Source organism: Prinia subflava, chromosome Z, assembly GCF_021018805.1.
Source record: "Prinia subflava isolate CZ2003 ecotype Zambia chromosome Z, Cam_Psub_1.2, whole genome shotgun sequence".
Classification (NCBI taxonomy): Eukaryota; Metazoa; Chordata; class Aves; order Passeriformes; family Cisticolidae; genus Prinia; species Prinia subflava.
The window spans coordinates 60,347,188-60,373,593 of NC_086283.1; the positions used below are offsets into that span (position 1 = coordinate 60,347,188).

The 26,406-nt window shown below is 48.0% G+C and overlaps 1 protein-coding gene across 1 annotated transcript; it reads left to right on the plus strand.

The window, feature by feature from the left end:
* The first annotated feature begins 1,030 nt into the window (after nt 1-1,030).
* On the plus strand, nt 1,031-26,350 carry TMOD1 (tropomodulin 1). Its single transcript, XM_063424025.1, has 10 exons — nt 1,031-1,155; nt 11,112-11,275; nt 13,096-13,252; nt 16,622-16,741; nt 19,585-19,674; nt 20,127-20,257; nt 21,811-21,918; nt 23,434-23,577; nt 24,014-24,158; nt 26,070-26,350. Exons 2-10 carry the CDS (start codon nt 11,156-11,158, stop codon nt 26,132-26,134), a joined length of 1,080 nt encoding a protein of 359 aa, XP_063280095.1. The 5' UTR covers nt 1,031-1,155; nt 11,112-11,155; the 3' UTR covers nt 26,135-26,350.
* The last annotated feature ends 56 nt before the right edge of the window (nt 26,351-26,406 follow it).

Consider the following 26,406-nt stretch of genomic DNA (forward strand, 5'->3'; position numbering starts at 1 on the left):
AGGTCATGCAAAAAATAGCCACATACTATCTCATGGCAACTGGAGGCATTTTCAGGTGAAGGTCATCACTAGGTCTGGGAAGTATGGGGCTGGAGAAGCATTCACATGGACTGGCCACCTCTGGTAAACCTGGGCCCTCTCCACTCTTGGCTTGTGGCTGCTGGTGGAGACCATACAGCAAAGCTAAAGAGGAGCTTGGAGCTGACACTTCGTGGGAGATTTGGTAAAAAATCATTGAAGGACAAATCCATGGGGCTTTAAAGTGACTCAAAGGTGAGACAGGGGAAAGGAGATTTGGCAGCAATGTTAAAACTTGATACCACAAGACTGGAAGGCGTCTCTCCTGGGCGGACTGCAGACTTGGAACAGCTCTAGTGGCTGTCACTGGAGGTATGGAGAAAACTGACAGGGAGTAAAGTAAGGCATGGGATTAGTGGGTGCACTGATACAGATGGCATTTGTGGGGAAGTAGCTTTTATAAAATGCCCATGACTGCAGCTAACAGGTCCCCAGCAGAACTGGTAGTGGGGCCATCCAGCCAGAGGCCTGGGTGGCCATGATTTGGTCTGGCTGAGCCTTGAGGCCTCCCTCAAGTGTTTCCCCTGTCCCCGTGCTGCACCACTCCTCCCAGGAAAGAGTTTTCAGCCGCAGTCTCAGGGTGCTTTGCAGTGTGCTGGATCCTGAAGAAGACGCGTGCATCTCGTGGGGTTTCCCAAAAAGGCGGCTTGCCAAAGCATCTGGCTTGACACTCTGAAGGACATTGCCACAGGACAAAAGGCAAGCTCCAGCATGTCTGAAAGGTTAAAAATCAGGAAAGACCCTTTGGAAACAAATGCTGCCCTTGCTGCCGCCCTCCGCAGCGCCCCGCAGCTGCCCTGGGGATGGACGGAGCGCGCTGGCCATCCCGAGTGCGGGCAGAGGGTAAGCACCGACCAAACCGGGGCCCGGGGCGGGGGCCGAGCCGGGCGCAGCTGTTCTCGGCCGGGAGGGGCGGCGGGGCCGGCCCCGCTGAGTGACGGCCGGGCCGGGGCCGCGGCCGGGCCGGACCCCCGCCCCCGGCAGCGGCGGAGCCGGCGCGGCCAGGACGAGCCGCCCGGGCTCGGCTCGGCGCGGCGCGGCGCGGCACGGCGGGGCTCGGCGCGGCGGACGGCTGCGGTAAGCGGGCGAAGGGGCGGCGGGCCCGGCTCGTATCAGGGCAGAGTATTTGGCTGGCTGCGGGTGCCCCCGGCTCGACAGAAATAGCTGCCGCCGCTGCGGTCCGGGCAGCGCGCAGGAAAGGGCTCTGCCTGCCCGCATCTCTGCCTGCCCGCCTGCACACTTGCCTGCCTGACGGGAGCCGTGCCCGGAGGTGGGAGCGCTGCGCCGGGATGCGCGGAGCCGGCGGCGGGCGCTGCGGCCGCCGGGATCCCGGGCGGCCGTGCCCCTCGGCGGGCACCGCAGGCCCGCGGCGGAGGCGCTGGCATGGACGGCAGCCGCCGGCGCTCACGCGTGTCCGCGGCAAATCCCGGCGGGGATCGGGGGTGGTGGCACGGTGAGAGGAGAGGGCTCTGCACGGCGCTGAGCCGGTTGCAGAGGGCGCCGAGAGTTCTTTTTTACTGCTTGATTGCGTTTGTAATCCAAGGAGCTCTTCTAGGAGATGGTTTTCCATAGAATGGATCGCTAGAAAGCTGTGCTGCTGTTGTAAGGGTAAAGTGGAAATTAGCAGGGGGAAAGGTTCTTTGAGCCGTGTGTTGTGTTTGCCTTGGCCCTACTTTCTCCAGTGTGAAATAGTCACTGCCTTGAAAGGCACTGCCTATCCCAAAGATAACCTTTCTTCACTCAGATGGACGCCGCTTCTGCCCCCACTCCTGTGCTCATCTGTTGCCGTTTGCTTTTTCAATGGTCATGGATGGTTTGTTGGGTAGAATCCATTGCCCTCTGCCTCCCTTCAGAGCCAGCTGCTCTACCCTTATGTGGAGGTCCTTTCTACATGCTTTACAACTTTCCTTGGTTGTTAGGCCTTGAGTCAGAACGGTGCTCAGCCATGTCACTGGGGTTAAGTGGTTTTAATTTTTTAAAAAACCCTTTCTCACGTGTGACCTGCCAGATCATGCAGGAGTGAAGAGTGACTTCCTCATTTCTCAAAGAGACAAGCTTTGTGCTGAGAGGTGGCACCTTTTCTCAGACTGTCTGATAGAGCAAATACTGGACAAGCATTTTGTGCTCACAACCCCTACTTCAGGTTATAGCAGTGAGCTCCTTTGCCCTCTTGAAAGGATAAGCTGGGCTACAACATTAAAGCCAAACACCATCTTGCTCACACTGCGGTGCCCAGAGCCAAATGCCTTTTGCAGTGTTGTAGAAGTGTCTTCGCTGTTGTCTCTTGACAGCCTCTCTACCTGTTGTCCTAATGTACACAGAGCTGGGTATTCCAACCAGCACTCTGCATCACAGGCCCACTGCTTCTCGTTCCAAAGTCTCTCTTTTCCCCCTGTCAGGGCTCTTCCCCCACCCCTCCTTCAGCATTGCACTGTTTTCCAGCCTGACTCATCTTGTTCTTCGCCACACACTTTTCAGCTTTGATGGTCTGCTGCCTTTTCTCCAGATAATGTGGTTTTGCACAATATTGGAAATATGTCACTTGCTCCCCATCCCCCCTGATGTATTTGGGAAAGTCAAACATATGGAAACAGTCTGGTCTATCTCATTATTGATTTTCTTTGCCCAAGTTTTACTTTCATTCACCCAAAGGACCATTTATCTTTACAAAATATCCTGAATTAGCCTTTTGGAAGGTTAGTTCAGCACCAGTCCTCTGTTGCCAGATGTGTAGCTCCTATACCTCAGAGCAATGTGCTACTAAACGTAGTGTTTGCAGATGAATTATTGTAATTTTCTGCTTCACTGTTTTTCAGGTATGTGGAGTTTTTGTGAAAGCACAGCTAGCGGGAAGGAGACTGTGATCTGCCTTCTGGTACTTTTTCCTATATAGCTGGCAGTCATTTGCACATCATGAGCTAGGAAAACTGTCTTCACTTCTCTGTTCACACAGAGACCTGTAGACAAAATATCTTCACTTGGTAAAATTACCAGGCTCTTGAAAGAAACAGGACATAAAGTTGTGTTCCATGACTCCATGGCGCTAAATGTTCTCGGGCAGACGGCTGCAGCACAGTGGTTCTCTAGCCCATGCCCAGCTCACAGCACACCTCTCCTCACATAGGGAGGTTCTGGTTTCATATAGCCTGTGTCTGCAAATCCCCAAAGACGGAGATTCCCCCCTCCCTGAAGTCTTGCCTTAGAGCTGCATCATCCCCCTGGGAGGGAATTCTTCCCACTTGTTCATGGCGAATGAGATGAACACGTAACAGAGGCTATTGTGGGTCAGACCAAAGTCTGTACATCCCAGGATACTCTGTCTGGCAGCAGCCTGGGGAGAAGCTTGGAAGGAAGGTTGCAGTGGTGCTTCCCCAGAGCTGTCCCCCATTTAGGCACTGAGCAGTTTGGTAGATCTCCCAGCTGGAGCTGGTTCCTTTGTTTCTGCAGGCTTTTTGTGATTGTGTGAGTGTCTCACCTCTGTTAAGTGCTTCATCCAGATTTGGTGCACACTGTACACTGCATCCTCATTGCTGCTGGAACAGTGCTCATTTTGCTTTGGTGTTAATTAAGCATCAACCTGTCTGGGGCTTACTAGCTGCACCTTGGTGGGGCATTTCATTGCCATTCCCTGTGTTTCGGCCACACTAGCTGTGGAGTGGGATTGGGATGTGCAGACATTGGTGTGTTACTAACAGCTCGCTGTGCTTTGGCTTCTGGCAGTTTGGCCAGGCTCTTTCACAGGACATGGCCATTGCCTGTCTAAGGATCTGAGGCACTGCTCAGTGCAAGACAGGAGCCTTTCTGCTCCTATGTTCACAATGCACCCATCAGGTTCCCTGCAAAACCAGAGTGTGCCACAGAAACAGGGGTGAGTGCCCATCTGAGGACTAAGAGAAACTCAGGCAAGAAACCCAGGATCACTTTCCAGAAGAGATTGTGCTGTCTGTGAAACTTCCAAGTGGAAAGGTTCAAGTTACAGAGCAGGAACTGAGTGCGCAGTGTCACTAATGACTCAAGTGTGCCCACATGCTTTTCACAGGGATTAGTAATTAAGCAACTGAGTGCATGCCAGGTGCATGAGAGAACCTCACCCCAAATAGCAGAACACATAACTGTGTTTACAAGTGTGTGTCTTAAAAATATGTAAAGTGGGGGAGATACAGCTGGGATGCTTTTGTGTTTGGGCTTTGGCAGATCTTGGCCTGGTCACTTAACATCAAGGCTATTTGCCGATGAGAAAAACCACTTGGTGATAGCCAGTGTGGAGTTGTGTGGCTTGCAGGTTGCAGCAGTATTGACAAAAGGAGAGCCAGGAGATACAGGCACCTTCTGGATGTTGGGTGAGCTGAGAAGACTGAGGAGAGTGCAAGCAGTGTGAGACTTTCCTCAGCACTAGTGGATAAAGGGAAAGGTCACTTAGCTTGAGCACAAGGAGCCTCACTTAGTGTGTGCATGACCTCAGACAACAAGCTGTTTGCTCTGGAGCTATCACGTGCCAGGATGGGAATGTCAGTTCTCACATGAGGATATCCATGGGAATGAAGCTGCATCATCAGTAAGTCTTGGCCTATTGAACTTCACTGCTGCAGGGGTTTGGGTGGTGACGATAACTCAAGATAGTGTTACATGTTCTGCATGGCTGGTATGTCACTTCAACAGTCAGAAGTTGTGTGCTTTGGTAGACCCAAAATGCCTTCTTCCAGATGTTTCATTTCAAATATGACTTTCAGGATGTCTTAGATTAACAGCTGCTAGCTGGAAGGAAACCTAGATCTTCCTTGGAGAAGTCTGAGTTTCCTGAAGGGCAGTAGATTGGCCGTTGGATTTCCTTAGGCATGAGCTTCTTGCAGGGAGGCTGAGAGTGCCCCAGTCTTTCTTGTTGATGGCTGACTTGCCTGGGGCAATGAGAGTGTGTGCTCTGCTTTCTGCATCTCACATGGCAGAGCTTCTCACTGTCTGGAGCATCCCCTGTCTTTTCTCCATCCACTCTCCTTAGTCAGGATATGAATTTGTGTTTTTTCTTCTTTAAAAGTCATTTCCCTTTAGGCAGCATGTTACTGACTGTAATTGGGTCCTGCTGCAACCTTCCCCTCTCCAGGCTGAATAAGTCCAACTCCCTTTGTTTTTTCAGCTTCGAAAGACCTACCTTCTACTAGAAGACATCAAATTGTGTGCAGCACCCAGCTGCATGCTCAGTGGTGCAAAGCAGAGGGTCCCCTTTGGGTCTCCCACGTGGGTCTCCTGCCTAAATGCTTTCTAATGCAACTTGGGCTCCAAGCCCAGAGCAGAGCCTATCAAAAGTCTTTTGTAGCTTTGACAAGAGTTCTGATCGTGTTGTGCATTCAAGGTGGTGATGCAGAGCCCGAGCAGGACAACAGTGCTTGATGCAGCAGCCTGGGTGGGTGTTTATGGCTTGTTAAAATTATGCTTTCATCTCTGACTAGAAAATGAGATCTGCTTGAAAAGGGATCCGCAGAAATGTGCATGAGGCCATTACCTTAAAGGAGTAGCCTTAGGCATTTATCTTCCTTTCATTTTAAGAATGATGTTCATTTGAAGTGGAGTAAACTTTTGAATGTCTGTACCTCAGGTGCAGGCTGTGTTGTCACTTCCAAAGCCACTCCTGGACTCTGGTTGTGTTTGCCAGAGAAGGGGCTGTGGGTCTGATGTTTGTACCTGTATGCTGGGAGGAGACACACCTGTACCAGCACACATGCACTGACTTCCCTCATGAACAGGGTAAATTGAGATAGCAAGTACCCAGCAGTGAAGACTTGTGTTGTGTATGGCTATGTTGATGACACTGGGGATGGAGCCACCACCTCCTCCGCTCAGCTCTAATTTCCTACTGGGTTTTGCACAGTTCACATAAATTCACATTTTTAGATGTGGTCTGAATAGGAGCTGATGTGCATCTTTCCCTTTGTTGCTGCTGGATCTGGTCATAATTTGTTGGTCAGTTCCTGAAACTGCAGGGAACTGGTTTGGCTGCCCAGTAACTCAAAAAGCGGGGTTGACCATGGAGTCACCAGCACCCAGTTACATTGGGATGCAGTCTCAGGGTTTGAAAGTTGCCCCAGGAGAGGAGAATCAACAGAGACTCACTTTTTGGTGGATTCATCCCCTTGACCTCTACATCTCCACCGTGCCTGCTCCAGCACTATGTGTGAACAGTACCCCTTCCACGAGTGCTTCTGGTACCCCCCGCCTTGCTTTGGAGCACCGAGCCCTGGCTCTCCTTTATTTCCTGACTGTCAGCCAAAGGAGATCTCTAGGCTGACAGACCCTTCACACACGTGTGCAGCTTCCCAAGAAATTCGGGTCTGAGTCATGAGATTTCGTTGAGGGCTAGCTACTGGCTTTAAGGTTTGTCAGAGGACTGACCATGTAAGAAGACAGTTTTCACTTACAAAGAAGCTGGGGGTGATTTGTTCCTCTCATCTGCACGGCATGTATCTTCGATCTGCACCTGGGTGACTCATTGAGCTTTAAGTGTATGCACAGAAAGTACCTATCTTCTCTTGAATTATAGGAAATGGTCACTTGAGGTATGTATAGCTCCTCCATCAAAAAAATTCCTAGACCCTGGCATTTATCTTTTAAGTTATGCTGCAAGTCAAAGAAAAAAAAAAAAGGTGATTGTAGCAACTATAGAGGGGATGGTTGATACTGGTTTGTTATTTTTATACTGCAAAAATAGTAGCTCTAAACTTTGACTCAGATTTATACTTAAGCTGTAAAAAAATCTCATAAATCAAAACCCTGTGTGAGTCAGGAACAGTTTACAAGCCATCCCTCATGATATGAATTCCTGTCTTCACTGCTCTTTAAATACACCTTTCATCCTGAAAAGACTTCTGCCTTCAAACTTGGCAGTTTTTTCAAGAATCATCAATAGCTATGCTGTTCATGCCTGGCTACCTCCTTATCCCAAAACCCAAGCCCCATGGTCTGCTTTTATATTTGAGAGCACAGAAGAGGTTTTGCAGTAGATTGAGGGTTGTCTGGGGCAAGGATGTTAATTTTTTTCAGGCATGGCTCTCATTGTGTGGCAGAGTACACAGACACAGAATTCCTGTCCTCTGCCTTTGGTGGTTGTTCGGTGTGGCGTGACCATCCCGCATGCTGAGCCTTGGGCATGGTGGCTGCATGCTGCACAGACCCCCGCAGTCAGGGTTGGCTTGGAGTGATAACAGAATTTATCCCTGGAAAGCCCTGCATCTTTGCTGAGGTTAGTTGCTCTTTCTCCTTGCATTTTGTGTGAAAGGAAACGCTTTCTGTGCAGTCCTGGTGTTGGCATGCTGGTGCAGGTGGGAGGCTGTGCGGGGAGGTGCTGGGCTGACTGGCACAGTGCACACCAGATGTGTCACACAGCATGTGCCAGATGTGTCACACAGCACGCCTGACACAGCACCATGGCTTCACTGTGACATTTTTGTGTTTTCTTGAAATTTGCCTTGCTGCTGTTCCGGTCATTATACCCAGTTCTTCTTTGTTGTTTTTCCTGGAGCTGTTGGATCATGGGGGGGATAATCCAGCAGACCCTTTGACTTGGCAGTATGGGTGCTGCACCACAGCTTCCTCAAGCAGCCTGCTGTAGCCTGAGCCCATTGCTGCCCTGCTCCTGCCCTCCCTGCTCGCCCACCTGAAGAGCACAACCAAGTACAGATGCTTTCCCTCAGCTGGGGGTGGGACACAGTGTGCCCATGTGGGCCACTTTCCAGGATGGGTTTCCGCTGCTTCCCTGTGCAGACGTCAGTGCTGCTCTCAGGTTTCAGCACCCCAAAAAGGTCATAGTGCTGCAGAGGGCTGTACCTATCCAATTAAATTTTTCTCCTTTAACAGTTTTAATGATTGTTGGGCATTCCAACCTGTGTGCTCTTCAGACTTTCCAAGTGCAAGTGCTTGCGCTGTCTTCCCATGTGTCTGGCAAGTACTTTGGACAAAGAGACTTAATATCTTGCTATCTTTGTAATCTATATGAAGTTCAATGTTTTGAGGACTTAAAGTTGCACAAGTGTCAGTTCTGTGCACTATCTGTATATTGCACTTATATTCTTTTGTGAAGCTTCCTTAGTTGATTGAATGAGGAGTGATAGGGTTAGTGAAAAAGAGTGAGAACTCAAGTTATGCTGAAGGTTCTTTTTTAGTTTGAGCTCAGGTGAAGATGGGACTTACGTTAAACCATGTTTGTACTCAGGCGCAAGTCAGGGAGAACTATTTCTGGTGGTGGGTATTTCAGTACGCTGTATAAACGAAAACAATTAGGCAGATTTTACCTGCTTTCTTATCACTGGCAGTTCAAAGCCCTTTTGCCATTTACAGCAGATGGTCTGGTTTGCTTTTTCTCCCAGCACTCATTAGCAAGATAGGGTAGAAGAGGCCTGGGATGTGGAGATAAGGGAGTGCCAGCGAACACACTGGTCCTGGAGGCTGTGCTGGAGGACACGATGCTCAAGGGCTGGTTCTGTGGGCAGGGGAGCAGGGGAGAGTGTCCTGCTGCCACAGGCAAGGCCGGTGCTCCTGACGAGCAGTCCCCCCAGTGTGCTGTCTCAGAGATGTCCGAGGTGCCAATGCTGTCCCACTCCACCAGCAAGTCTGGGAGGGCACTGTACCCCCGACACCTCTCTTTGGGGTGTGTAGCAAATCAAATTCTCCCCCCAGGGATTTCAGCTACGTTTCAGCAGGCTCTGCACCTGTCTTCAACCCTCAGGGCCTTTGCTATATGCAGCCCCAGCTTCATATCTCTGCAAGATGCTTTGAAACCTGAAACGTTTTCCAGAAGTGTTGCCTGTGTGCACTGACATCCCATGTCTGTCCTGCCTTTTGCCTCTCAGTGCTGACATCTCCATCCTTCTGGAGGGAGGCAACAAGGTCACCCTGTGGGGCTGCACTCTGGTCCCAGACAGGCTCCTGCTTGCAGTCGTGCCTGCATTCCTGGGAAGGGTCTGTGGCTGCCTTTGGGAATAGCTGTCCTCATGTAGCCAAGACATATATTGCCATGTGTGTGGCAGGTGTGGGTATTTTAAGCCATTATAGAGAATTTAGCAGCCTGGGGTGGGTTACTCTCTGCTTTCCTGCTTGACCCTATCTCCAGCTCCTTCCACAGCAGAATGGTCAAAACTACATATGGCACATGAAATCCAGGCTAGCTGTGGCTCATGCAGTGCAATCTAGGGCTGCAGTAGCACAGCCCATATCCAGATCTGAGTCCAGGCTGCTTTTCTAGGGTGTCCCACAGCAGTGTTCATGGGTAATTGCAGTAAAGGTTCTGCCCTTCTCTGTGCCTGCAGGTTTGCAGGGGCTGGGCTGCTGGATGTGGCTCATAGCCTGGCCAGGGTGTGGCTGCTGCCCGCCAGCCTCGCAGCACAGGGAGCCCTGCACTGAGGCTGCAGGGCGCTGGTGAAGCACAGGAGTGTGGGGTTCCTTCCACCTCGCTCAGACAGACCCACTGAGCCCCACTGCTCCTGCTTCTCAACCCTCTTGGCTGTCCCTGGCTCCAGAGCCCACAGCTTGGAGCAAACCAGCTAATGAAAAGCTGATTTTCACCCTCTCAGTTCTCAGCTGAGGGAGCTTCAGGGGCTGTTTCTCCCATCAGGAAGGCACCATCTCGTCACACTTCACCTCCTAAGTGGCGAGTGGCAGGAATGTGAGTGATGCAGGAATTGCCATCACACTAGTGGGGAACCAAACGTCTGACAAGCTTCTAAATTTAAGGACTTGCTGTTGAGCAAGCATGTTTGCATTACTGTGCCCTTTTGTGACCAAGCTAAAGATAATTCTCCAATCTGGAACAGCAGCTGTGTTGTAACTTGTATAAAGAAACTTCTCCACTAATGAAGAGTGATCATAAGAGCATAATCTGTCCTGAGGGGACAAGCAAAGCTGGAGAACTGATTCAGGGTAGGGCTCTGATGCTCCACAGAAGCTGAAAAGAGACCATATAAAAACTCAAAAGATGTGTGGCTCCCTAAAAAATATACAGGCCTTGCTGTTATTTTTAATGTAAATGTCACTCAAAAGAATAGCAAAACTTTAGGAAAAGTCACATTAAATTATCTAGGACTCAGTATTCTCTACAAAAACAGCCAAAAATATAAATGTACAGACAGTTCTGTGGAGCAGAAGGAGACTGTCAGCAAAAGAGCAGAGTTGGATACTGTTTTGTGTGTTATACTGAGTGTACTTTTAACCCACCTGCATATTTTAAACACACTGACCTGTTGTCTCTGCAGTCTTTTTGCTTGCAGAGGTCTAGTACATGCATGTGATTGTGTGTGGCATATTATATCAGGAGCCATGGACCTCGGGGTCAGCAGGGATTATCCAGACAGACCATTCACTTCTCTTCTTGAAGGATTGGTGTATTACATGCAGTAGCACACAGGTCAACTGCTTAGCTGGCAGCAGTGCAAACATGTGTTGTCTCAGGAAAGGTGGGTCACTAAATAGCACGTTTAACTGGCAGCCTCCTGAACCTGAGTGGATAATACTTCCTGATCTCCTTGTGGCTTTAAAATACGGGAAGAAGTGCCATGCACTGTAGCCTCGTGGAGGTTTTCAGGGCTCAGAGGTGCTCAGTGGTGCTACAAATCTGTTTTCCCATCTGGTAGCAATGTTATCTGGAGTGCCATGTGCAGGGCGGTATTACTGGGGCCTTGTAAGGACATGAGAGCTGCATACTTTATGACTTTGGTTTATTGGTTTATTGTCCTTCAAGGAAATAAATGTCTAGGATACTTCATAAACACATAGCACAGCTTGCAGAAAGACATCCCTCACCAGGGTCCTGTACAAAGAACTTGCTCAGTCCTGCCCCGTAAATCCGTGATGGGGCAATTTGCTACTGGAGTTGTGTCTCTCTCACATCCGTGTGCATGTAGAATATGAGTGGGGGCCCTGAGCAATCTTTGGAAAACAGCCATGCTTTAAGCATAAATCTGCAACTCTGGGGCGTTAAGTGTCCCCAGCCAGGCAGGCTGCAGCATCATGCTTCATGTGTTCAGTGTTAACGCTTCTTGTTTTCATGTCAGGTTCCGTTACAGCGTAGAAGTGACATCCACGAGACTCCTCCAAGATGTCTTACAGAAAGGAGCTAGAAAAATACCGAGACCTAGATGAAGATCAGATCCTTGGAGCTCTGACAGAGGAGGAGCTCAGGAAGTTAGAGAATGAACTGGAAGAGCTGGATCCTGATGTAAGTAATTTTTAATTGAGAAGCTAGGTAGTGAATCTTAGTAATTGTGGGGGAGTGGGCTGCAGTAATCTGTATTTCAGTGGGATCCTTTGCAGAGCCTGTACTTCGTGCAAGAGTGGAAGAGACTGGCTGCAGATACACGGAAGAATTTTTTGCCATTGGAAGCACAGTCTACATGTGTGTCTTTGTGTCTGTTTTCCTGCCCTTTTCCCGATGTGACGAGCAACTGTGACCTGCAGCAGCAATATGAGCCAGTGCTGGTGCAGGGCAGTAATCCAGTGGAAAATGGATCTCTGTTTCTGACCAGGCCACCTTGGAGGGAATGTTTTGCGAGTTGCTTGGTTTGAAGGTTTTCTAGGGTTTTTTTGGTGTTTCGGGTTTGGGTTTTTTCATAACGAACTTCAAATGGCCTGTATTTTCCTCTATTTGGGCAGAAATCCAAATTCCAGAGTTTTGAAAAGTGCGACAGTTTATTTTTAGCAACCTCCTAGCATCAGCAGGAGCTGCACATACGCAAAGATGGGGTTTGCTGGTGCCAAGCTGGTGAAAGGATTTTGGAGCCAGCACTGTCCTGTTGCAGGGGATGTGCAGAGCCAACTGGCAGGCCTTTGACTTACGGCAGTGTTACTCGAGGAGCTTGGGCACTGCCAAGTGAGAAATTGTTCCTGCAACATGCAGTTAGTGTTTCTGGAGTAAATGATGGGTGGTGAAGATTGCATCATCGGTATTTTTAATTGCAATGCAGGAAAATATTTGAGAGCTGGCAAGCCAGCTCCCAGGATTAAGCATATGGGCTGATGGGCTTGTTACAGCTACCTCAGAAGACACAGTCAGGCAGCATTCTGTGAAAGATGAAGAAAGGTAAAATAATTATGGACATCTGTCAGTGCAGGTGTAGTCTTCTTGGAGATTGCATAGTTGCCTCTCACAACATGAAGCCTGTGGAAGCAAGCTGTCTCCTATGCCTCCCTGCTTGTGCAATTACACACTTCTCTGTTGCCCTCCAAGGTTGCCTGGGTCTAACTGCTTCCTGTTAATAATTTTCCTTCCCAGACTTTTCACTGACACAGATACAAATTATAATGAACTACTTTTATCAGGCAGGCGTGGAAAAATCAGTGTGTTGTTCAGCATCACCTTGGATGTCTTAAAAAGTAAATGTTGACTTCTACCCAGTAAAGCTTTAAAGAAGTGCTTAGTGTCAGATCTGGGAATAGTCTTACTGCATTAAAGCTGTTCTATATTTAAATATAAGCAGGTGTTTACGTGCCATATGTGTCAAGCACGAACCAACTTCCCGTGGCGGCTTACGTGACTGAATAACAAGGAGGCAGCTTGAAAAAAGGCTGAGGTTCACGGGGGTTTTGCTCTGCAATGAAGTGACCTCCCCAGTGAGACTCTCTCTGTAGTATTGTGATGGACCATGAAAGGCAGAAGAGACCACCATAACTCTGTGAAAGATCATCAGATTTAACTGCACTGATTCTTATTGGGACACATAGGGCATCGTGGGCACTTGGACAGACTTGTATAGTGGGGAGAAGATGGCTAAGAGCCTTCAGAAAGAAAGAAAGGACTGGAGCTGATGTTGCAGAGAAACATTCACTGGGCAGCGTTTGAAACTGAGGGGGGAAGGAGCATCTCTTGGGTGATGTGGGGATCACTGGGGGTGGATGAAGATAACCTTTGACATAAGGAGAAGCAAGCTGTCCAACAATGTGGAAGAGTGGTGCAATGAGGGAAGTGTAGAGGGGAGAGTGTTTGATGGATGGGGATTGTGGCCTGCAGAGATAACCTGTGTTTCTCACCTCCATGTCTAGAATGCGCTGTTGCCGGCAGGGCTCAGGCAGCGGGATCAGACGCAGAAGCCACCAACTGGCCCATTCAAAAGGGAGGAGCTCATGGCCCACCTAGAAAAGCAGGCAAAGGACATTAAAGACAGAGAAGACTTGGTTCCTTTCACAGGTGAAAAGAGAGGTATGGTCATCCTTTGCACCATGCTGAATGTGTCACAATGAAGTCACAGTGGGTGCACAGCAGAAGGGTTGTGTCTGACCTGTGTTGATAAAACCTCTTTTTGACACTACTGGGGTGATGAATCTGCTCTCTCCGCTGTCTATCCACAGCACAGGCTGGCTGATAAACTGGGGTATGCCCCAGAGGTCGCTGTGCTTGCTGATTTGGGCACCACCTGGTATGTTGTTAAATGCTGGACAGTAGTTGTACCACTGTGCAGCCTTCTCCCATCCCCAAGCCACTGCATCTGTATCAGATTCTGGGAAAGAAATCGTCTGCTGTCCTCTCTTGTTCCTCCTTGCCCTGTTCTCCTGGGAGCTCCTCATGTTAAGCTCCATGTTTCACCATTGCCTTTCATACTCCATCCCAACACCGTAAGCTTCTCTCCACAGAGAAACTCCACAGCTCTCCACAGCTGTGATGAGGCCCACCAGTTCCCATCTAGTTTCCATCATCTCTTGACAACCCCAGCCTTATTTTCCAGTCTCCTGCAGCATACTCTGCAGCAATTGCTTCATTCCTGCTCTGCATGGCCCTGGGGCCTCAGGGATTTTCCTCTGAGAAAGGGGCTGTGAGGGGTTTTCCTCTGCCTCTTTTCTGTTTCTCTCCTTCTGGCATCTTTTGCTGTTCTCCTCGTATATGACCCATTATCCAAGTGACTTTCCTGTTCCTGCTAGAACTTGGAATATCATCTGACATGGGACATGGTGTGGTCAGTCCCTGCCTCTGCACCCCAGGAGCTTCTCACCAGCTTTTTTCAGCTGTTGTGTCTCCCTCTGTACTGTGATCCCCCTGCAGCAGAAGATCTGGTTGTGCGCTGTTCATGCTAATGGTTCCCAGTATGAAAAAAGAAGTGCATGAAAGAAAATGTGGGCTTATGAGCATGTTTCCTAACTGAGGTCTTTCTGAAAGGTGCCCCCTTCCTGACCCACATGGCTCTCTTAAAAAGAGCTTGTATAAAATCTGTTTATTTAATAAAACCTGAGGTGTTATTTTTAGTTTCAAAGGAAAAAAAAACACATAGTCCTTGAGAGAAGTAAATGAGTAAATGGAGTACTATCAGGAAGACTGCTTTGATACCTTTCAGATATGCCCCAGTCCAGTGTTGCTTACCCGCCTGGCTAGCCCTGAAGGTAGAAGCAGTGTTCTCCAGGACACGGGGTATTTCAAGCATTCTGAGTCTGCTGCATCATACTAAAGTCTGTTGTGATCTCAAATGTATTAAACATATTTTCATTTGAAACACACTGTTGAGAAAAGACACTACTTACATTGACTGTGAGCCAGAGACAGTAAATTATATATTCACAGCTGTGACAAAGCTATAAACAAATCACCGCATTTGCAGTTTGGAGGGTGATTTACTAGTTTGCCATGGGAGGTGCTCTCCCTGGCCGTGCTGCTGGGCAGGGTGGGAATTGGGGTGTGCAGACATATTGTGTTATGACATAAAATGCCATGCATTGTCATCATCATGCATGCACCATCAAATTTAAAGTTCTATCTTCGTAACAAAGGAGGACTGAGATGCTAAAATTTCTAAAACTTAGAAATTGACTGAAATTAGGTAATTAAAATTAAACTACAATTAAACCCCTGAAATGTTGATGTCGCTGAGGTGTCAGAAGGAGTTTTGGCACAACAGCAGAATTAAGTTTGCCCTGTTTCTCTTGTTCCCTGCTGGTGTTGCACACACCAGATGGTACATACAGTTTGCCCAGCCATGCATCTGCTGGGACGGGGGTTCCAGATCTGCACACCAAGCCAGGGCAGACATTTTGCTGCTGAGTATCCAGAAAATGCCTGGCTGTGCAGGCACATGACACTGACTATTTTTGCGAGAGCAGCTGTGTCCCAAGAGGCAGATTCCTGCCCTCTCTGTCAGAATGGCAGCACACAGGCAGAGGATGGGAGCAAAACGCTGTTTATGGCAGCCTCCATTTTGTCCCAGGGGACCCTGAGGTGCAGTTGCTTCTTCCTTGAGGCTAAAATTAACCCCTTTCTGCATATCCCTGAGCATCAGCAGGATTGTTTCTTCCTTTTGGTGCCACTGATTCTGGTTTCAGAGAGGGGACAAAAATAGTCCTGGCTGGCATGCTAGGCCAGGCCTTTCGCAGTTGCTCTCTCTGCAGTGATCCGGGACTATTTTAGGGGAGGGGACTGCTGCAAAATGTTCCCAGAGCCCTCCCACCCCTGTCCCAGCAATGCTGGATTTACCCAGCAGACTGCTCACTGCTGTGGAATGTTAAAACAACACAAGCCTCTCTCTTTTCTTTAGGGCAGTCACAGGTGGATGCTGTGTTGTGAAATCCCAGACCTGACCCATTCTGCCTCAGAAGAATCTGCTGCCCACTGCAGCATGAGTGGTGAGGAGCTGGGAGCAGCTGTGCAGGGCCATCATCCCTGTCCACTGCCCCATGCCTCCTGGGATGCAACCTGCTCCAGCAGAGAAAGGGTTGTGGCTTGCCCAGCGATGGCCATGGGCAATGGGATGGGAGACTGGCAGGGAGCCCACTGCCTTCAAAGCTCCAGCCTCTTGTCCGTGTGGGCACCCCCCTTAGGAAAAGGTCATGAGCAAGCAGCTAAGATGACAAATTGGCATTACCAGCTGGACCTGTGGATTTGCATCTTCGAATTATAGGAGATAGGTCTGGTTTTTGGCCTTTTGCTGTCCAGAGAGATAAAGTATAGGGGTCTCTATCTGGCATGCTCTTTGCAACAGGATTGAACTAGACCAGCTGCCCTAAGCCTGCTTCTTGCATCCCGTGCATTCACTGAAGTGCTGTCTCTGCCTGCTGCCAGAGACCTCCACCTCCTCCTGTCTGCCCTCTTTCGGCTAATGTGCCATCTGCCTTGCCAACATGCCTTTGGAGTTAGCAGCAAGAGGTGTCTTGGTGGCAGGACTGATCCTGCACGGTGCTGGGTACAGGCTACTGGCCTCCCTTGAGTGCTGGCAAACCTTCAGCCCTTCTATGCAGCCTTCCAAGGAGTTGCTGACCAAGCCTTCCTGAGCTGTCAGGCTGTGCATGTCTTTCTGAGTGCCGTGCTGTGCACAGCCGTGCTCCTGTGCCCCCGTGCTGTTGGGTTTCCGTGGATGCCGTGCCGGTGGAAGGGCGGCGCTCCGCAGTGTTGGGCACGAGCCTCTCTGCATCACAGCGCGATTCGGACGAAGCTGATGGAAAGGGATTCGGTCTCTCTTCTGGTTTTTCTCCTGTGCCCCCTCTGTCCTTTCTACTTTTCAAATCTCACAGCATGGAAGTGCATCTGCAAGGGTGGGTGTGAACTGGGTGCTGTTGCTATACCGAGAGTGACCTCACTTTGCATTTACAGGAAAAGCTTGGATTCCAAAGCAGAAGCCAATGGATCCCGTTTTGGAAAGTGTGACTCTGGAGCCAGAACTGGAGGAAGCCCTTGCTAATGCCTCTGATGCAGAGCTCTGTGACATCGCTGGTAAAATAATATCACACTAATTGGGGGTGCAAATTGTTCAGCTTCTAGGGGTTATTTTGTTTTTCTGTGGGAAACGAGCTTTGCACTTTTTGCTGTTTATCTAAATGCTATCAGTTCTGACACAATGTATTTACTTCCTAAAAAAATTTACTCTCAGTGATTTAATCAGGAGTGTAGACCAAAGCTGAGGAGGGAGAAGAAGGGTTTATCTATGGAACAGTGTGTGGTTTGTTTCTTCCTTTGTCTCTACCACTGACTGTTGCTAATTCTAGCCGGTACATTCAAGAGCACAGCTTTCTTCAGAACAGATCTTAGGAAACAGTCAAGAAGACACAGTGAGAATGTGGATTTCTTGTGCAACCTTAAAGGATCTGTCAGGTTATAGAGGCTTTCAGTGGACACTCAGGTCTCGTGGTTGTTGAGGAGGTTTTTCAACACATTTTAAGTGGATTTCTTGTGATTTGTGTAGTCAGACAGTCCAATGACAATATTGGTATGTTGCTGAAGCCCATAGTGTGGACTTAGCTCTGTGCTTGGGATAGGACATGCCTTGGGAAAAGGAGGACATGGACACCTCATAATGCTTTATGAAGCTCACATGTGTTCTGCTGGTCCTGCAGTCAGTGAATATTTCAGTGATTCTGGCTTCTTCTTCTAGTTTTGTTTCCTTCAGGTTTCCATGGTCCCTAGCAGTATCCTTCTTGCTGGAAATCTGTAAGAAAGTCTGTAGAATAACTACACCAAATAGACATCTTCTACATAATAATACCATATTTTGGCTTACAAATGTGTTTCTGCATTAAGACTCCCATATACATGTACCCTGGCCAAGCATTGGATTTCTGCATTTTGCTTTTTTATTGTTGATCCTTGAGTCTTATAAAGCTCTGCCCTATAAAATCTGCCTTTCTAAGCTCCAGATCTGTGCAGCAATTATTGTCCCACAGAAATGCTGTTCAGAGCAGCTTGTTCTACAGTTGCTGGGAGAATACACTTAAGTGGGAGCAGGAGTACTGATGTGATACAAATTGTGCTGAAATCTCAATATTGACAGTGACAGCCTTGCTCCTGCCTGCTTAACAGGATTCATTTAGTGGGAGCTCATTTTGCTCCCGCCTGTTTAGCAGGGATCGTTGTGAGCTGTGATGTGTTGGATCCCTTCCTTGGCAATGCCAGGAGGGTGGCTCCCAATAGCCCTGGAAGGGCTCCCATGCCTTTGGTCAGGTGAGGGAGACAGAAGTGGGGTGCCTTCGTTCTGCTTGAGTTCCTTTGGCGAATACACCATAAGCACAGACTTAGAGTGGGTCACTCTTTTCTACCAACACAAACTTGAGCCCCCAAAATGCATGGGCATGACAGCAGATCCTTGCCTCTTTCTGCAGTCCAGATACTCACACTCCAGGCTGCTGGAGAGATTTCATTGTCCAAATAAGCTGTGATTTGTTGTCTGTCTGTGTTACCAAAATGCTGAGCCTGCGAATTACTTTTCCAAGCTGTTGCACCCCTGAAAATTCCATCTGCGAGAAAATGGCAGAGAAAAGGGCCAGCTAAAATACCAACAAGCAAATGTGAAGTGCCCAACCTCACTCAGACTGTCAGATGGAGACTGCTTGGCTCTATGAGATTGAGTTCGGAATGTGTTGGTGGCCATGGGGAAGTTCACTGACTCACTTTGCTGCTGGCTGTCCAGTCTGTGCCACCCAGACATGGAGCCACACAAAACACATCATAACAGATCCTGTTGTTGTGCTGGGCTTCAAGGATACCTTTTCCTGCAAATTCCAGCCCTTCTTGGCCAAAGCAACAGAACATGGTGACAGACTGGTGCCAACCAAGTCTTAGAAGCGCCTTTGTGGTGACATGCTTGTATTTTAGGGAGAAATTTATTATTGTCACAACTGTGTCTCTCCAGAGATCAAGACATGTTCAGATGTGTTTGTTTTAACAAGTATTCGTGTGTCTGCATTTTTCTTTAGGAAGTCATATAGCTATTACAAAAAGAAGCTGTTGATTCAAACTTGATCTTTCTGTGCGTAGCAGGGTTACTTTTAGCAACAACCTCTTTAAAGTTCCTAAGCCACTGATTTCGTATTGGTCATTTGCAGCTGCCAGGAATTTTACAGGGCCCCCAGACCCTGGGGTTCGAATTCAAATTCAAACCCATATGGTTCAATTTTCATTTGCCTATTGGCTTTGCAGTCTTGAGTCTGAGAGACACAAATTGGCTGAGTTTGTCTCCTGGGCTTTTACAGCATTTGGATGGTGTTCCTACCACCTCTACATTTTGACCAGGCCGGCAGAGCTTTAGCTTCTCGCAATGTCACTTTCCAAATATACCAAGTTCACCACCCCAGCTTGCTCTTCAGTGAAAATACAACTGCATTGCTATGCTTCAGGTGACAGTTTTGTTGACTTGGGGTTGGTTTGGCTCCATGTGGGGCACAGCTCTTCTCCAAAACTACACTGTGGCATTGTGTGGTACATGCCCAGTGAGCAAGGGTGATGAGGATGTGCAGGCTCCTGCTGGACTGGGCCACTTATACCAAAGCCTACCAATGGCATTTTTTGAGGTTTTTTACTGTCTTCTCATTATTTTCATATGATGCTGACTCAGGTGGACTAGTGGGATGCTTTAAATGTTTGTTTAGTGTCCACAAGATTATATCCCTCTTTTCCTATGGATCAGGCTACTCTGGAATAAACAAGGGAGCACATAGGAGCACTGTTGGATATTTATGTCAACTGTGGGGCTTTCTCCTCCCTTTGGAAAAGGGAAAGGTAGTGTTCTGTGTCTTTTCCTGGCTCTGGAGCCTACAATAAGTCGTGTTCTCCTGTTTCTGTAGCCATCCTTGGCATGCACACCTTGATGAGTAACCAGCAGTACTATGAGGCACTGGGGAGCAGCACCATCGTGAACAAAGAGGGCCTCAACAGTAAGTGATTTATGTTAGCAGGCTGCAATATTTTGGCTTTGAAGCTGCTAGCAGAGGCAAAGTGATAACTATTTTTAGGCTGAAGGTTAGAGCTGCACATGTCAGAGCAGCCTGTGATTGCTGGGGCCATCTCTGGTACATCCTTGCCCTGTGCCAACCAGCGCAGTCTCAGCCACTTCCCTGGTGCCATCAAGGAGGCAGAGCAGCCCAAGGGACAGCCTCGTGCAGGCAGCATGCCTTCTGTCACTCAGACTTGAACCTTAACAGCACATAGCAGCAGGCAGTGCTAGTCCTGTACTGGGTGGCCCCAGTGGAGTGGATTTTGATCTTGTGGCTGTTTGTCAGGTGGTGCTTCCATCTCTCCTCTTCTGGAAAGGAGGAACACACTCGAAGAAAGGATAATGCTGCTACTCAGAGTGCTTTCATTTTCACATCTTGCTTTTCACTTGCAGGTGTGATTAAGCCCACACAGTACAAACCAGTTCCTGATGAGGAGCCAAACTCAACAGATGTGGAGGAAACTCTGAAACGAATACAAAGCAATGATCCTGACCTTGAGGAAGTCAATCTTAACAATATTATGGTACTTGCCCCTTTCTACTCTCTTAGTAACAAGACTAAGTGCCTGATGCACAGAAGGCAGACACTGAGTCTGTTTTGCTGCACCGAGCAGTATCATAACACTTAATGTAGCCAGACAAGAAACACCAGTGCTCCCCATCTCCCCTGTGGGCAGCAGAATGGATTGTTACCCGCTGTGGAACAAAGGCCTGGGGTTGGTAGCAGGAGGATTCCTCTAAGTGCCTGTGTCAAGGGTGGTTCGGGGAGACCCAAAACTGGCTGTCTGATTAAAGCCATTTTAGTTTGATTTCATGACTTAGACAGGCATATTTGGTGGAGGGAATGTTGATGTATATTATAAGATGGTGGGAGTAAAAAGGTTTCATAATCCAGGTATTTGCCATGAAAATATGAAGAAGCCATCCTTCTTGCAGGTGTCTCTGTGTGTCTCCCACCCATCCCTTCTGTGGACTCTTCTACTTCTTGTAGAAAGCAAGTCAAGACATAGCACCACTTCTTATGTTGCCTTTGGGACACTGAACACCAAAAAATGGTTTCTATTTCATGCGGTCTGTTAAACGATGATATAGCTAAACAGCAAGAACATGGTTAACTGCACATGCACATCAAGGACATTTTTGCCATGCTACCCACACCTTTCTAAAACAGAAATATTTTTACTTTAATGAATTTGATTCAGGCTAGTGACCCCATCCCTTAAGGACACAAGGCTGAATCTAGCAGGCAGGCTCTATTTTTGTGTGTTGAACTCATGACTTTGGGATGGGGTTTGGAGAACTGGAGAGTGACAGTGGAGATTCTAAGCTGCTGGCTGCTGTGTTATGGCTCTGTGGATGACTCAGAGTATAGATGATTCCACACGGTAGGATCCAAATGGTGTGGCAAGAAGTCCAAGGTGAGGATGCCACTTACAATTTTAGGTGAAAATTTTCACATCTGAAAAGGGTATCTAAAGTTCTTCATAAGTGAAAAATACTGATTTCGAAGGAACTCAGAAAAAGCAGCATGGATTCTTTTTTTCTGGGCTGAGACATAGCAAGGAAAATGTTAGCCTGTAAGATGTTGTATAAAGCAGTCAGAGGTGTCTGTGATTTGTGTTACAAGGAGATAATTTCAGGCCTTTCTGGATCAGTTCGCGTAGGTGGAAATTTTCTGAAGGTGACGTGAATGTTTCTCAGTGCTGCCATGTGTATCAGAGAGCGCAGGAACAGTGCTTTGTAGGCTCACGGAACCTGGTTACAAACATCCCCACAATGCCCATGTTCCTAGGTAGCTGAGTTTCTGAGCAACTAAAGAACAGAGATGTGGCTTCAAATCAAGACAGTGAGCTTTCAGCAGAGTACAAAATAGGATGAAGACATTGCCATGCTCCTTAGAACATGCTGGTTATAGCAAGAGAACTTGTAAAAACATTTTTCACCCCCTTCCTGAATTACTTGGATGCATTTGGTGATTTGACCTTGCTGAGAAGTTAAAAGTATCTTTTACAAGTAGTGCATATTCGCTGCATAAAGATGATGGCCTAACACACACTTTCTGTGTTTCTTGTCACAGAATATTCCCATACCAACTCTAAAAGCTTTTGCGGAAGCGCTGAAAAACAACACATACGTGAAGAAGTTCAGCATAGTTGGGACCCGGAGCAATGATCCTGTTGCTTTTGTAAGTACTGTGAGTTCATCGTCCCAGGATTTTGACAAGAGCTGTTCTCGGGCAAGGTATTTTCAGCATTATTGACTGACTGCTTCCGCACCTTGTGTTGTGTTTGGCACATTCCACACCTCTGGCTGTTGGCTGCAGGTACTTCAGTTTCAGGAGCACTAGTGGAAGCCAGCAACAGACAGGCTTTGGTTCCTTCACTTAGTTTTTCATCTGTGGAGGCTTCAGGGTGCTGTCCTTTAATCCATGCAGTCTTGTATTTGTCCTCTAGGATGTCCTGGAGAAGGAGAATATCCTGATGTCCTGGTATCATCTTTTAAAAGCAATTTTTCTCTCTCTCTAGAGATCTGTTTCTGTTGCTACAAAGGTGTGCACACCTGCTGCTCCCCTCGCACACGTCTGCTCCAGCTGTCTCTCTTATATTCTTTGTTCAGATGTGTGCAGAAGCAGAACTCTGCATCTCCTAATGTGTGGCCTCTGTAGGTCATAATGGGTAATCCTGGCTGCTATGAATGACCTTAAACACCAGTGGGGATGCAGAGAGGAGCCAGTTGTTCTACCTGGACTTCGTGCTGCCTTGCAGGCTGCATCTTTGCATCCTTCTCCAGCACCACTGCAGTCAGTTTTTGCTCTTAGTCACTCAGGTTACCTCTGCCTACCTCCACACACACACACACATGTGTACACCCGTTTCTTGCTAGACAAAGAAAGGCCCTTTCTGCAGGGCCAGTACTGCTCTTAAATTACTTCAGGCACTCTGGACTGTGAGAAAGCCTGTGCAGGCAGGACAGGTGCTGTGTCAGAGCTTGAGGAGTGCTGTGCTAGGCTAGGGGAGTTGTGGCACTAAACGCTGTGGGTGCAGGTCAGCCCTGTCATGTGGGCATCACCTTCTGGTCCTTTTGTTTCATAATTTAGATGGATCCTCCCTTTCAGTTTATTCAGAGTGACATAATCTGAACAGGTCTGTGGCATTACGAGTGTTCCAGTCACTTCTGGTCTTACCCACTAAGGGAAGCAAAAATGATTACTATGGTTGTGATGCTGCTTGGGAGGACATCTTGTATGTGAAGCATCCATTGTTCGAGACAAATGCTCCTCTCTATGCATGTTTAATGGGAAGCATCTCAACCCTGTGCAGTGCAGGCAGGGGCTCATCAGAGTGGAGGCAGGGCCAGTGCTGGCCAGTATCCTTGTCATACCATACTGGCTTTAGAAGAGGGACAGATGAAGCTGTCACAGGGCAGCTGCAGTTGTGGACCACCACCTTTTGGGGTAGCCCCAAGTGTTTGTCCATGTGAGGTTTTGCTGCGGCCTCCAGCATGCTCATGCTCAAGAATGCCCCTGCAGCAGCAGGGAACCCCCCTCCACTCCATGAAGAGCACTTCCATCAGGTGGCACTGAAACTGCACAGCTTGTGGGAGTACTCTGGAGATGAGGGGAGCTGAAGCCCTGCTGCCTGGTGGTGCTCTGCCCCTGCCTGTCTGACCGCCAGCTCTTCCTGCCCACCCCTGTCCACAGGCCCTGGCAGAAATGTTGAAGGTCAATAGCACACTGAAGAGCCTGAATGTGGAGTCAAACTTCATTTCTGGGTCTGGGATCCTGGCCATTGTTGAAGCACTCGAGGGAAACACGTCGCTCGTGGAGCTGCGCATTGACAACCAGGTAAAGTGTGTGTGGGTGACAGCTGTGGCCAGGTGAACGTGGCCTGCGTGGGGAACCAAGTGTGCCGTGTACAGAGGCTGGGACAAGCGCAGCTCCCCGAGAAACCCAGAGCCTGAAGCAGCAGTTGAGCTATGAGGAACTCGGAGACAGCTGACTGAGAGACCAAAAGTTTCTCTGGATGTCCATTAGCTGCTAATCTGTCCTAGAAATGAAGTCTTTGGGCAAAAGGACTTGTGGGAATGTCTGCTGGAGAGTTGGAGCCTCTCAGCTGTAGCGTGTGTACAGGAACAGGCCAGTGGTTTGTTTTATGAGCTCCATCAGAAATGGACACAGGTCCAGAGAAAGATCTGCAATCTCCACCCCTTCTCTCTAAGTGCTTGCTCTGAATCACCCTCTAGCCTGAACAGCTTGCTTTTCTGTTTTCTGTTTTCAAAAGAGTCAGCCCTTGGGCAACAAAGTAGAAATGGAAATCGCAAATATATTGGAAAAGAACACCTCTCTACTGAAGTTTGGGTACCATTTCACTCAGCAAGGTCCCCGGCTTCGCGCCTCGAATGCCATGATGAGTAACAACGACCTGGGTGAGTCAGGCTGGCTGCAAGCTGGGAAGCGTGGGGGGGTCCTGTGGGCAATTCCTGGTGGGATTAGGGCAGAACTGCTCACCTTACAGATGGGTATGAATTAGAATATGCCTCTTGAAGGGCCTGTTGATGCTTTGGCCCTCAGGGAGGAAGGCAGCCTTCACCAGCTGGTTCCTTATTACAGCTGCTGTCAGCTAGGCAGTGGTTTTTTTGCAAGTAACAGTGGGTATTGCTGGGAAAGAGCAAGAGCTGCTGATGTGGTTCAGTGGAGCTTGTGATACAGCATGTGGCACATGGGCTATGAGCTGCTAGCATTTGTGATTCCTGCCAACAGCTTGTCTTCCTCCAGCTTCATTCCCACTTAACAAGGAGATGAAAAGTAGTAGAGTTGAACTTTGACAGCAGTTAAGGTTTGGCCTATCCCCTTCAGCAAAACAAACAGGAACTGTTTCCAGGGATATGTGGGAAACCACACGGCTTTGAGTTATCTGTATACCCTCAATGAACTGATCAGAAGTGCTTCTGAAGCAAAATGTGGGCAAGTCTGCAAACTGCCATTTCAGCCAAAGCACGTGGCAGGGCCTTTCCATTGCTTGGCTACAAGCTGCTGTACAGCATTGGAAACCAGGCCAGCAGCGCAGTGCTGAGTGCAGCTAACACACACTCAGCAGCTGTCATATCTAGACAGACAATAAATTTGTTGTTTTAAAAACAAATTAAAAAAATCCATCTTGCTTCAGCCAGTACTGTGCTCCTAGGAAGCACAGCCAGGCACAGGAGTATGTGCCAGTTCATCAAGGATCACACAAGATACTCAGTACCTAGTCACTCAAGCACTGCACTTGGAAAGGCTTGATATTTTCTGTCCTTTGGAACAGAGCATGATTTTTAATGACTCTGCAGCACCTGGCATTCAAAGTAATCAGCTCGAAGATTTAAAATCTAGTATTTTGATTGTTCCTGCTGTTAAGACGACGAATTCACAACTTGGCTTCTGTGTAAGAGTTGTGTATTTTGCCTCCTTGACCACTAAGATCTGCATTTTTTGTCTGATTTGGTTCTTGTTTGCAGCTTGTATTAATCAGTCTGATGGTCTCTGGTCTCTAGCTTCTCAGCTCTACACCTGGACAATATATAAGTAAAGAAAAACTTTATTTTCCTTCCTGTCAGCAATAGCTCTCTGCTTGTGCTTCTCTCCAGCGTTCTTACCTATCAGTTGATGCTACCAGAACATGGTTTTGGTCCTATAGCTTCTGTTCCCTAAGATGCTCTGTGTGAACCAACTGTGAAGGCTTTTATGTTCATCCTCATGAGCTGACTTCTGCATCCTCTTCATACATTTTTGCTCTTTTTTTTTCCCTTTTTCCTCCCACACCTTTTCAGAAAGTCACGAGTGTAGATGTCAAGAGATGTAAATCAGCTTTTAAGACTAGATTAGAGACTGTTTTGGCTAAGTTAACCAAGAGGTTAACTCTCTCAGAGGACTGGAGCCCAATGGCTTAGGATGAGAGATTTTTTTTTTTTTCTGAAAAGGCAGATTTTCAATTTGAAAAACTAGCAAAGGAAAAACTGTAGCATCTGTTTCCTGCTGTCTCTCCATCAGTCAGATGATAGACTGGCCAAAGTCCAATTACAAAGAAACTGTGAAATATAATTAACTACAGAATAAAGGAGGTAAGGCTGAAAGTAGCTTCTGGACTTAAAACGCATAGGGAGAAAACCTCATCTTCCTTGATTTTACTGTGTAAGGCTGTGCCTGCTGCTTAAGGCAGGAATTCAGAAGCTGATGCTATCCTGTTTCTTTCCTGGCAGAAAGTACATCTCTCTGCTCCTTTCTACAGCTGTTAAGGCAAGCCTGCCGTCCACATTATCCTATTGCCATGACTGACTCCTCTTTCTCTTCTTTTTCAGTGAGGAAGAGAAGACTTGCAGAGGTGAATGGGCCTATTTTTCCCAAGTGCAGAACTGGAGTGTAGTTCTTGGTTATGGAGATCATTCCCAGTGATCTGTGCTACACTGTGGAAATCTAAAGGCAATAAGTGCCTTGACAGAGTATTTGTGGTGCCTCTGTTCTGTTTTATGCACTAACAGTTGAAGTTAAATAGTGGCTGTAGTTTTTACGAAGATTTTATCCAGTAGGACTGTTGATGTTTTCTGTAGAGTTGGAAACTATTCAAGCCAACGTGTCAATTTTATGCAACCTCAGTTTAGAGTACAATCCAGTGCTAAAGGGGATTAATTTTTCTAT